This window comes from Lytechinus pictus, chromosome 7 (assembly GCF_037042905.1).
Source record: "Lytechinus pictus isolate F3 Inbred chromosome 7, Lp3.0, whole genome shotgun sequence".
NCBI lineage: Eukaryota > Metazoa > Echinodermata > Echinoidea > Temnopleuroida > Toxopneustidae > Lytechinus > Lytechinus pictus.
In genome coordinates this window covers 11276412-11289746 of record NC_087251.1, presented here as the reverse complement: position 1 = coordinate 11289746, position 13335 = coordinate 11276412, and the positions used below count along the sequence as shown (strand labels likewise).

The window sequence follows — 13335 nt, the reverse complement described above, 5'->3', positions numbered from 1 at the left end:
AAGCACCTAGATAACGTCATGTCGGTTCAAGAACACCATAGCAAAGCATTTTCGTGCACTACAGAAATGCCCTTACACAATACATTTATTTGTGCTGCTAAAGGCGTTTTTGCATGCATAGGATGAACAAAAGTGGGGTGTTAAGGGCATTCTTCCACCGACACAACATGTTAAATGACACATGGTATGTGCCATTTAAAAATTGATATGAATCTATCGCAACTCTTTTTATGATCTTGTTAACATCTTTATATTCAAAACAAAAATGAAAAATCTCATTGTCAAAATGATTGAAGCATTGTATTTTCAGAATTACAGGATTAAATACTTAAGTTACTGTGGGCAAAAAAGGGAATAAACTGCCTATTATATTCAGATCCGAATCCTCTTATTATAGACTAAGATTAACAAACTTATAAAATTATACCTAGCTTTATCCGGCGAATATGGATTATTTTTTTACCATGTTCAATATGAAAGAATACTTAATTTGCTATCCAAACGCTACAACATAATGTCTATTTATAGCATCTCTGAATTAATGCACTGCACCATTTTTATCACAAGGTACATTAACAATAGTATACAAATGTATTCTTTCCGAAAAATCAAAATGTATTCTTTCCGAAAAATCAAAATGTATGTTTACAATTTTTAAGCAATAATTTTAAGTCATATTTTCAAGAAGAAACTCGCAGCAAACTAAGAAAAACAACATATACCTGCATGGTTGAAGGTGACACAGAGATCATCATCAATTGATTTGTAGTAGTTGCCAATATACACTGGTGTTTCTGCACAAAAAGGAACATATAGAGGTATGAGATGGTAATTTTGACAAGTTATTTTTAAATGCTTTTAAAAATATCTTAATTCTGTCAAAGAAGAAATAAATATTTACCAAAGATTAAATAGTCTTCATAACCTACACAAAAAATTGGAAGGAAAATAATGTCATAGTTTCCACACTAATAAATGAGTAGCAATAGCAGTCCTCATAAATATTTCTTGTAACTTGATGTTTGTTAAGATTTATGATTTCATATTATTTTCAAAGGGTTCAGAAAAACTGCAAACATCTTGGCTTCCTACAGATAACCTTCCATGATTGCTTATTGCTGGTTTTGAGGTGAATGGTCATGTACATTATGTATATAACCTCTGCGAAAAAAAGTCACATTATCGACATCATACAAATACCATTAATGTGTATCAATATCCAGCTTGTGTAGTTATATACTGCACCGCTGATATTCAATAATTTTAAAATCACAAATCCAATGATCTCACCCCAAACGCAGTCAGGGAAAAGCACTCTTGGCCAGCAAGCTCTAAACTTCGCTCTGAGTAAGCAATCTCTCTGTGGGCTGTAGGCCAGTAGCGAACAACTCCCTCTGGAGATACAGCAAGGACAGAGACCATCTGACTGTTGGCCCCACTGCTGCCTCCCCCTGTGGGAATCAGGCATGTGAGGTCTGCTCGGTGACATAGCTCTGTAGCTGGAAGTGCCAGTTGATAACACATGCCAATCTATACTTTAACAGAAATTGAACATTTGTTTAAATCACATTTTATAAAAATATATGTAGTACATTTTATCCGACTTTACATAAATCGACCTGATATTGACCTTTGACCTTGAAACAGGCCATTGACCTAATTTTTTTCTCCATGCTAGCTTCATGATATATGAAAACATTAGATATACATTTTTAGATTAGTAAAACATTTCTTCTTTTTTAAAACCATAAAAACCAAAGTCTGTTATCCTCAAATGATTTTAACCTTGACATGGTAACATGTAATCTACTAACGTCATTTGATTTGTATCTTTAATACACAAGTTTCATTGGATAATTGAAATTGAAAGAAATATTTTCTATTACAATTTTCTATTTAAAATTACCTTTGACCTTTACCCAAATGACCTGAATTTCTATTCATACAAATGTTTAAATGAGAGACAATTAATATTTCTACATTGATCCAACACTGCCTAAGTGAGACTCGATACAGTTATCTGTTTCATGACACAGGACCATGAACTCTCACAATATATGTTGACCTTTCAAAAACTTAAAGTTTGATGTCGACGATGTCACTGTCATCAAAGCTGCCATAAGAAAAGCAGTGACCATGTCTCGCTTCTGCTTTGCAGGCAAAACCAAACTACATTAAACCAAATAAGTTATCATCTATAAATCAATTAAAAATTATGGACAAGATATTAATGAAAGAAATTTTGTTGTTTAATTTTTGTTATCATTATTTCTAAATTCAATCATACCAAAATATAAAAGTATCATCCAAGGGAGTATACAAGCATATTAATCATGCAAATGAACAATGTGACTACATGTTGAACAAGGTGAAAATTACAAGCTAATATGGAAAGATAATATATAAATTACCCTAGCTGCCTGTGTCTGCTTGTATCTCCAGATGAAAAGACGTCTATCGCAAACAAGACATGCCCATCCTGAATTATCTAGCTTTACACTGATATTTGCAGAACCTGGAAATAACAGATTATATAATTTTATATGAACTGGGTTCCAAAAGAAACTGATCGAACTGTAGAACCTTGGTGAACCTCATGTAGCTCTCAGATGGAACAAAAAAAATAATCAAAATCAATCAATAAATATATAAGTATTTTTTGTGAGTTTTGAAAATATATGAATGAATTAGCATATTCAATGAGTTTCAAAATTCTGTGTTGAAATTTTGTATCACCACCTAGAGCTATCATATAAAGCAAACAAAATTGAAATTGATCAACAAAAAAAGGAGAAAAAACATTTTTTGTGATTTATGAATAAATTTTGCATAAATTAGCATGAATAATTTTCTAGACAAAATTTCAAAATTTAGTGTACAATTTTGGTGAACCTATGGAGCTCTACCAGATGGAAGAAAAAAAAATCAAAATCTGTCAACAAATAAAGAAGAAGGGGCATTTTATGTGATTTATGAATAAATTTCGCATAAATTAGCATAAATAATTTTCTAATGAAAATTTCAATCTTCTGTGTAGAAGTTTGGTGAACCTCATGAAGTTCTACCAGATGGAAGAAAAAAAATCAAAATCGGTCAACAATTAAAGAAGAAGTATTTTGTGTGACGGACGACAGACCGCCACGCCACAAGCTCATCTGGCCCTTCCGGATGAGCTAAAAACTTGACCTTCGGTTAAGATTTGGTGTTGACGCCGTCGTCGGAAAAGTGGTGCCTATAGTCTCACTCTGCTATGCAGGTGAGACAAAAAGGGGGGCACATTTTCCCGAAGAAAATTTGACAAGCAAAAAAAAAAAGGGTTTTCACCTAAAATGGAAGGAAATTTCGTCCACGTCAAATTTGAAAAGCAAAAAAAAAAAGAAGGGTCTGTTTTGTGTATGAAATATATTATTACTATTAAAGAAATATATTCAGTGACTTTCAAAAGGGGGTACACTCGTGTAAAAACGGCATATTTGCAGTAAATATTTTTATTGTGGCTCTCAAAGGGGGAGGGGGCCTGGACACGAGCCACTGCCCCCCCCCCTGGATCGATCTGCCAGTGCTCTTAACATGCCTTAAGAATAATCACAGGGCTCTTCCTGCTGAATATCGCCAGTCCACCCTCATCTTTTTTTCTTCTCTGTCCCTGCATGTTTTTAACTGAGTATGTTTTTTTTTTCTCTCTCTCTAATTTTCTTTTATAATAGGCCTAACATAAAACAAATTGGCAATACTAGTGAGTTAATCTTATAAGGAAACTATAAATTACAAGCTCTGCTCTTATTTTCTCTTCAAATTCTTATCTTTCTGTATGTTCGTCTCTCATCTTCAACTTAATCAAGTACTGACCCTATATTTTGGATCCTTCATTTTGTGGTAAAACTTTTTTTTTTGAAAAAAAAATCTTTACCAAAATAACCTTCATTTGGTACACATAATTATAATCACAGGACTTTTGAATATGTTCCTTTTAACATCGCCAGCCCATCCTTGTTTTTAAAGCATATTTATTTTCTCTCTTTTTTATAATCATAATACAACAAATTGATGATACTTATCCGAATTGATTATATGAGGAAACTATAAAAATACAAGCACTGCTTTTATTTTCCCTTCATGTGTGCATCTCTAATCTGCAAATTTAAATGATATTACCATTTTGAAAAATGTCTATTCAATTATAATAGTGTACTATTATATCGTTTATGTTTTCTTACTTTTCGAATATCAAACTGTAGGCCTTTTATATTTTGCAGGACATGAAAATAAACCAAACTGAAATACGAACAGTCAATTCCCAACACTTTCTGCAGTATGCGGGACAACACTTTTCTTTAGTTTTTCTGAATGACATTCTAAGAAAATCGATCTTATTTACAGAAAAGTTGAGTATAAACACAAGTGAAAAGTCTTTCCACATCATTTCCGTTGTATATTGGTGCAGTTAAATGCAGAAAACACGACATATTTCCGTTTCGTGCAGTAATTTCAAGCAGCAAATGACACGGAAATCACACTCGTTTGCATTGCAGATGAACGCTAAAGGGACTAGCAAGATGGCAGCAGTCACGTGACTACGTACGATTGCGGGCAACACTTCTTCACGCTCGATCAGCTTTCCCCTTCCTTTTATTTCCGTGTGTGTTACCGTGGGTGCTGACTTTCTACAAATGCACCACCCCGTACATGTTTATGCGCTATTGTCACCTATGAGGTTAAAACTTTTATGTTTTGACCTCATTGGCACTAGGAGTGGTGTAAAGAGTTGAGTATTTAATAAGTGCTATAATCCAATAAGCACATGAACTGGACAATAAAAAAACCTATTCATCATTGACATCAGTGATTTTACGAACTCGCACTGGTCTCTAAAACACAATCTCGAGATAAAAGAGTTCAAAGTTTCAGTGTTTTTTTACACTCATAACTTTGAAAGAAGCCATGGTAATCATGTACACCAATCAGGGTGCTACATAACTTTTTTGAAGCACTTGCCCAGTCGGGCAAGTAAATTTTCAAATAGTTGGAAAATACTTGCCCGAATATAGATTTCACTTGCCCGAAAAAATCCTTCAAAACAAAGTTTTATTGCTTCAAAACAAGTTAAAGGCTTTAAAAATACATTTTTCAACATGACTACTGATGTACCTTGTAGTTGTATTTCTTTTTTTTTAATGATTTTTATCTTGAACATCATGACAAAATATAGGGTCAATATGCTCTTTAATTAATTCCCTAATCTCATACATTTTCCATATATTTTGGAGGGGACTAGGATACACAATAAAAAAAGGGGAAATCACTGAAAATAACCAGAGAAAGGACGAAGAAATAAAGGAAGAAAGAAAAAAAAGAAATAAAGAGAGAGAGAGAGAGAGAATGGCTGCGGGGATGAGAAAGATGGAAAGAAAGAAAGAAATGAAGAAAGAAGGATGGAAAGAAAAAAGAAAGAAATTAAAAAAAACTGAGGGGAAGAGATAGAAAGAAGGGAAGGAAAGAAGGGAACAAATAAAAAAAGAAAAAGAAAGAAAAAAGGTAAAAAGAAAGAAAAGAGAAAAAGAAAAGGTAAAGGACTGATGGAAGGAAGGAAAAGAAATAAAACGAGAGAAAGGAAAGAAGGAAGAAAGAAAAGGTATAAGGATAGATGGAAGGAAGGAAAAAAAAAAAAAAAAAGATAAAATGAAAGACAGAAAGAAATGAAGGAAGAAATGAAGGAAAGAGATGAAGGAAGGCAGAACGAAAAAATAAGGAAGAAAAGAAAGGATGGATGGAAAAAAAAAAGATCAAAAGAACGAAAGACAAAAAAAGAAAATCAGAAAGAAAAAAGGAAAGAAAGAAAAATAGAGAGAAAAAAAAATGAGGGGAAGAGAAAGGAAGAAAGGAAAAAAAGGAACGAAGAAAAAAAGAAAGAAAGGAAGAAACGAAGAGAAAAAGAAAAGGTTAAGGACTGATGGAAGGAAGGAAAAGAGAAAGAAAGAAAACGAGAGAAAGGAAAGAAGGAAGAAAGAAAAGGTATAAGGATAGATGGAAGGAAGGAAAAAAGAAAGAAAGAAAAGAAAGATAGAACGAAAGACAGAAAGAAATGAAGGAAGGAATGAAGGAAGGCAGAAAGAAAAAATAAGGAAGAAAAGAAAGGATGGATGGAAAAAAGAAAGATCAAAAGAACGAAAGACAGATATAAAGAAAATCAGAAAGAAAGAAAGGAATGAAGGAAAGAAATAAAGAAAGAAAGAATGAAAGGAATGAAGAAAGTTAGGAAGAAAAAAAGACAGGAAGAAAAGGTAAAGAATGGATGGACGGAAGGAAGACAGTAAGAAAGAATGAAAGGAAGGGGAAAAAGAAGGAAGGATTAAAGAAAGTGGTAAACAAAGGTTGGATCAATGGAAGGAAGAAAGATAAAAAGATAGAAAGAAAAGAATGACAAAAAGAAAGACAGCTATAGTAACAGAAAAAATTAACAAAAGAAGGAAGGAAATTTAAAGAAATAAAGAGAGATCCAAAAGGAAAGATTGAAAAGAAAAGAAGGAGAGATAGGCAGAAAGAAAGAAAATAGAGAGGAAGAAAGCTCAAACTATCCAGTCATAAATAAAGAAGAAAATTTATCAATTTCCTTGGCTAAAAAAAAACAGTTACGAAAGAAACCACGTTTATCAACATACACACAATGCATATGTGGGACTGTCAAAACAATGTATTTCTGTGTGTGCGATACAGACGATCATTCGAAACCCAATCTTTTTGAAGCATAACAGAAGTGAAAATCCTCCTTTTACTGCTTACAAATGACAGAGCTACCCCAATTTTTAGGAAATATGGACATTACATGAATTTTTTTATTGGTAAGAAATGTGAATTTGACAGTTCTGTAGGAGATTTCTTCCAGAGCAAACTTCGTTCGTGCAGCATCGTACTCCGTAGAAACTACATGCATGTGCATCGGCTGCGTGGACTAGGCGCTAGCTAGCTAGGTATGCTAGACTGTCATTGATTCTGTGTGTGTGTGTACGTCTCTGAGCTGTGTGTTAATTGCAGAAAATGGCGCAAATTTTGCAATTCGAATCATGATCGGTCAACAATTAAAGAAGAAGCATTTTGTGTGACTGACGACAGACGACGGACCGCCACGCCACAAAACTTAAGACTTTTTGAAAGAAGAAAATTAATGATATTGCCTTTTTTGTGTCTCTTTTTCTTTTCTATATTTTGATGGTGAAACATGGGGAATCTTTCTAAGTAAAATATAATTTCCATAGGAGAATTTTGCTTGCCCGATTCGGGCAATCAGTTTTTGACTTTGCTTCAAAACACTTGCCCGACTCTAACTTTTACTTGCCCCGGGCAATCGGGCAAGCGCTTATGTCGCACCCTGCACCAATTTAAAGCATACATTCTACCCTTTCATAAGATGCAAAATTTGACTTTATTCTTTTAATATTTGAAAAGAAGTACAAGTATGCATTTCAGAAACTGCTAATTTTTACAAAAACAGGGGATTTAGGTCACTTCATAAAATCATGCTAACCATGTGCCTTTTTCAAAATACTTTTTATACATAATTATTCACAACTAAAATGTGATGCAAATAATTATCATTTGTTAAATAATAAATTGAGTATAAAATTGTGTTACAAACAGTGCCTCATAACGGTAGTTCACCGTCCTTACATCAATGGGAAGCGAGTTCTGCCAATTGTGTTATAAAGCGTGGGAACATTTAGTAGCTGCAATTAAGAGATAGGTCTGTCTGGTAAGAAACCTTTTAATTTCATCTTTTGTTATTGATATTTTCTAAATCCTTTATATGGATTAAAGTGGAATACAGTACAAGGTTAATTCTATTTTTCCCAAAATTAATGTGGTACATGTAAATATGGATTTTCAAGGGAAATCCGTCATTGTTTACCATGTACGACATGCAGGTCTGTAGCCCCAGTGTCTAGGCTCTGTGATGAAAAGACAAATATGATAAAAATATCATCAGAGTCCTCTAGGCTAAATGCGCCCCCGCATCGTACTTATGACATGCACTGTGCACATCCAGATCTAGACCGATATATAGGTCTATTTCTGTCAGGGATATGCTCCGCTAAGACTTTGTCTGGCTACACGGTATCCCCTTCGTCAATCGACCAATGACGGCCATTGGGCTCGTAATGGTGGAGGTTCGACCAACGCTTAGCTACAGCATCAATGGAGAAAGGGGAGCGCAAGATTCGATTACTACTTAATTCACCCTTTTGATGGGCGAAAAGGGGCGCAATAATAAAGAGAAAATAATAGTGTATATAATCAGCTTACCACCTTTCCAAAATATATACTGGAATGTACTAAATTTAAAAACATTCAAGATCTTTATGATATTTATCGGCCGATGCAAGTATTTTACGATTCATGATATTTATCGGCCGATGCAAGTATTTTTTGGGCACTGCTCATGATATTATCGCCCTCTATACGCGTCTTATAGCTAGGCTATAACAAAGATGGCAAGATGGCGACAATAACAGACTGTGAGTAAACGCTCCTCTACTTTAAATATTTTCAATTTTTTGATAATAAATATTATTTTACAATATGACCCTTTAGTTTAAAAAAGGGTCTAAATTGTATTGTAGCCCATTTACATAAGTTTGGGCTCAAAACCCTTAAGAAAACAAGTATTTTGGCAACAACTTTGTTGTTGCCAAAATACTTGGTGCGCATAGAGCAATGGCATCCCATCCCTGGCTCCGTGGAGATTAAGCACGTCAGTGATATGACATTAATCTCCAGGAACCTCCTGGCTAAGCTTGACTCCATCACTCAGGAACAGTACCCTCTTCCATCAGATTCGTAAAGATTATCTTAAATGATGTACTAGTTATCTCCTTATAAACTTCTCTTAATACTCTGGAGCTGATTCCATCTGGGCCAGGAGACTTATTAATGTCCAAGCTTGGACAGTATCTCTTCTATGTCTTGTTCCCTGAATTCAATCTCTGTCAGCTCTGTCCGAGTCTTCTTCTGAATACTTGGTATTGAAGTCAGATCCTCTTCATAATCATTATAGTTTTTTAATGTTATAATTTGTATTTTCCCCTTTTATGTTCAATGTTTATATCTGGTATTCAGTATTTATTACATCATGTATTTTACAATATCATATATATATTCAGTTTCCAGATTCTGTAAAGGTGGCAGCGCTAATAAGGCTTTCCCTTTCTAGTTGCCTCCTCATTCATTTATAAATCATGTACAATCTTTTCTTTTAATTCAACTGTTTCCCAGATTTTATCATTGTAATATTTGCAATTTTCCCATGTAATTTATGTAAACTTTGTATGTACCTTGTATTTGTTTTTATGATGAATGGAATAAATGCTATCAAATAAAAAAAAGAAGTTATTATTGTTGTCTCAATAAAAACAATATTATTATTGTCTCATTATCATTATTGTCTCATTATTATCATTGTTGTCTCAATAATTATTTTAATTATGATTGATAACCGTCATGATCAGATCTATAACGTCCATGCGCAGTGAGTCACCATGTGCAATTTTTTATTGTTGCGCCACTCACCTGTCACTTTCTGACCAAAATGGTTCTAGAAATTATTTGCAATGTTGAAAAGTGTCTTGTGGCATCTGACATTAATCCTCAGTAATTCCCTGAAATGCTGCAACGTTTGGTTAAAAGATCCAGCAAAAGAAACAGGAGTTTAGCGCAGTCTAGGCCTGGGACTTTCGGGTATTTTTGTCTTCGGGTACCCGTGGTAATTTTCGGGCGGGTACCCGAAAATCATGTCGCATGAAATATGACTGGTGGAAAAACCCCATAGGTGACGTCATCCAGCCACTGCGCCGCAAGCAAACTTATGAATGAAAATATAGTAAGCATGCGCAGTGCAAGCCTCCCGTGCCCCACGCATTATTCCATCAAAACAAGTCTGCAATACTTTGTCACTTCGTACCAAAATCGACCTAGAATTCTACTTTCCTATATTTCATATTATTTATGAAATATTTTCTCAGAGGATCTGTTTTCTCACCGATACCACACAGGTAAGCAAATTTTGATTACTTCTTGCTTTTCCGTCAAAATCTTACGAAGTAGCGTCGATATTACATCGTGTTCGTGAGTTTGTAGAATCTATCGCTACATGCACAGAGTCAATTGATTTCCGGGTAGTTTTGGAGCGCCGAATGCGCCAGCCAATCACGATCGTGTTACCATAAGGTATATCGTTAATCAGAACCGCAATGCATCATGGGATCGAAAAGGGGGCCGTTAGCAAGCTCTGCGCACGTGCAGAGCTAGCTAACGGTCCCCTTTTCGATCCCATGATGCATTGCAATTCTGATTAGCGATAAACCTTATTTCCAGTTTATGATGAACTGAAAATAGTAACACGAACGTGGTTGGCTGGCGCTTCGTATGCTCAAGCTGCAAAAGAAACATGGCGACGATCGAACGATCTCAGTCACATCATCACTTGAAAAACTTGTATATTTATGGATATTTCGAGGGTAATTGGTGAGATTCAAAATGAGACTTGTGTACTTTTGTGATGAGTTACAATCATGTCTTACACTACGCAATACAAATCAAATACTGGTAAGCAATTTTCGGGTATTGATTTTTCTACCCGGGTACCCGAGGCTTCCGGGCGAGACCCGGGTACTCGGGTTTTAGTCCTAGCCCTAGCGCAGTCAAAGTCAGACTTGCAAACTGGATCCGTACGGTGCGAATTTTAGCTGCCATTTTTCTCGGGCGACGATTTGGGTAAGAATTTTTTTTGGTGCAAAATTGAAGGTTGAAGATCGCCGATTATTGCCAATGGCGACTCACTGCGCATGGACGTTAGGTTAGATCTAGTCTAACTTAATTCTAAATATTCATAAATTTTTTGTTGTAGGTATGTTGCAAAAGCGCCCTACCTCTAGGTGCATTCTGAATGCGGCATTGAGTGTGCTGCCTATAATCTCAGGGTGACTGGGGGGGGGGGGCATTGCTTTGTATTGTGTTTGCATGTGCAAGAAAAGGTTATTCCCAATGACATTATTGTTTTTACGTAGTTGAATGTTTATGGCAGCTGTCTAGACTTGAACAAAAATCTCACTCGGTGATCTTGCAGCTCTGTGTGCTACTGGAACTTTGGCCTTGCTTTCAACCTCTTGCTATTCAATTACAGGTATCATCCCACTCTAACAGGTATTCATTCCGATAGAACAACATTTCAACTACATTGTGGTGAAATTTGAAAGAAATCTGCTGACGCTAAGTGTGTTTTTTATGTCCCTGTTTCGGCGATGTCTGTAATTTTTGGGAGTGTTGTTGGGCACTTCCATTTGCCAATGTATGCGCATTGTTGTTTTCTATTATATTAGTGCACCTTGGTCCCAATTAAGATCACAACTTTTGTTTTTAAAAACAAATTGAAGAGTCGATTTGTGCGAACTTAAAACTACCATAACTTTCTTGTTACTGGGGCTCTTGAAATGAATGAGGTATTAAATGAAAGTTCTTGATCAGCTCTAAATGATGCTATGAAGCAAACACCTCATTTCTCTTCTTTTTTTTTTTTTTTTTTTTGCAACATACCTATAGGCCTAGGTGAATTTGTTGTCTCACTTCAGACTCAGCTCAGCCTCAGTCAAAGACAAGTCAAAGAAAGTGTCTCACTAACATTATTTTAATTAGGGTGTCTGAAGCCACACTGAAAAGTGTCAGCATAAAACAGGCTAATTTAGGGGAAAATATGGCACATTTTGGGGGGGAAGTTCAGGCTACTAGAAAAATGTGATCTGAATTGATTATTAACTTGTGTTTGGCATGTATGGAAAGAGAAAATTCAGGGGCTTCTTTTGATAGTAAGGACAAGTTTATATGATCATTTTAAATAAGGATATTTAGAGATAAATTGCAAACCCTTATTTTTGTGTGTGTTGAGATTGCCATTTCTCCATGCGTTTTCTATGGGAAAATGAAATTTCTGTTTTGCACGATTTGTTTCACTTTGTCCCAATTTTTCATTGTGATCTGGTTTCCAAATCTTTATAAAAATCATACCATCAGATAGAGCATAAAAAATCCTATTGGACTCACTATGGACAAGTTTTTGGCATTAATAATAAACTTATAACAGCTCTCGGAAGCTAAAAATTTGGATTTGTGTGTGTCCATTTCTTAACTACACAGTCTATGGCAGAGAAATGCTGAAAACTTACCCAATTTCATTCTTCTTTTTTGCAGCCAATAATTGGATTTTTTTCAAAAATGTTACATTTCTGTCAGTCTGAAGGTCATTTCTCTTCAAATTCACAAAGAAAATGTGATATTTTCTTGAAATAAGAAAAATAATTTTTTCTCCAGACACCCTATTTTAATATGGTTGTCTCAATAATTATTAATCATAATTAGTATTATTAAAATTATAATTATTATAATAACAATTATTATTATCGTTGTCTCAGTTATTATACTTATCAATCTAACGTTAATCAAGATCCAGACCTCACGTTCCGATAAGGTTTTAATGAAAACCGGTAGGCCTACACAGATTTCAATAGATGGTACCGTACAACACATTCACTTGTATTGCACTTTGTATTGACGAATTAAACAAAAATAAAAATTAACACTTACGATCAGCTTGTAAAAGTACTTCTGTTATTAGGACAGGAAGCGATGGTCCAAACGTTTCAACACAGTACTGCGGTGTTTCTTCAATAACTTGAAAGCTCTGCATGATTGGCGTCGATTCCCTGACCAGTCCCAGTTTCCAATTTCACCAAATTACCCGCGTCGCCGCCGCGTGAATATGCGAGGGATATAGATCACATACGAATTATGTCATTCACAAATTGTCTTATATATTTTCCTTTATCCGAAATAAATCCCAAGTTGTATCGATCCAAGGGGGAGGGATATCCCCCTAATTAAAAGGGGCATTACCTGCTTAATCATCTCCCAATAATGCACGGTAGAACATTTATGATGGTAGTGATTATTATCGTATATAACAATCAATTTCTTTTTTCTTGTAATGTTTATAGGGCTCATATTGTATATTTTTTTCAATGATTAGGCCTATCATCAATATCATATTCATAACAACAACATCAATGATGAAAAGTAGCATTAACAATGATAATGATACTGAAAGGGAAAGGTGTATATAATATTCAAATCATGTTAAAATTTATCACAAAATTAGATTTTTTTTTTTATTAAGAGGTCAAATATTTTGCTTGCTGGCTTGAAAATAAAAATGTCCCATAGGCCATGTCTAGCCCCGGCTCAAAATTGTTAGCTCATCACATCGATCACAAACTCCCCTCTCTGAACTTAAAA

General features: G+C 34.8%; 1 protein-coding gene across 1 annotated transcript in view; it reads right to left on the bottom strand.

Annotated features, from left to right (window-relative positions):
• Positions 1-12730, bottom strand: part of LOC129265528 (nuclear pore complex protein Nup133-like) — a 46270-nt gene extending 33540 nt beyond the window's left edge. The window contains exons 1-4 of the mRNA XM_064101360.1: positions 12628-12730; positions 2412-2515; positions 1291-1530; positions 723-794 (exon numbers count right to left, since the gene is read on the bottom strand). Coding sequence (XP_063957430.1) covers positions 723-794; positions 1291-1530; positions 2412-2515; positions 12628-12730 — 519 coding nt within the window. The remainder of the gene's footprint in view (positions 1-722; positions 795-1290; positions 1531-2411; positions 2516-12627) is intronic.
• Positions 12731-13335: the final 605 nt, after the last annotated feature.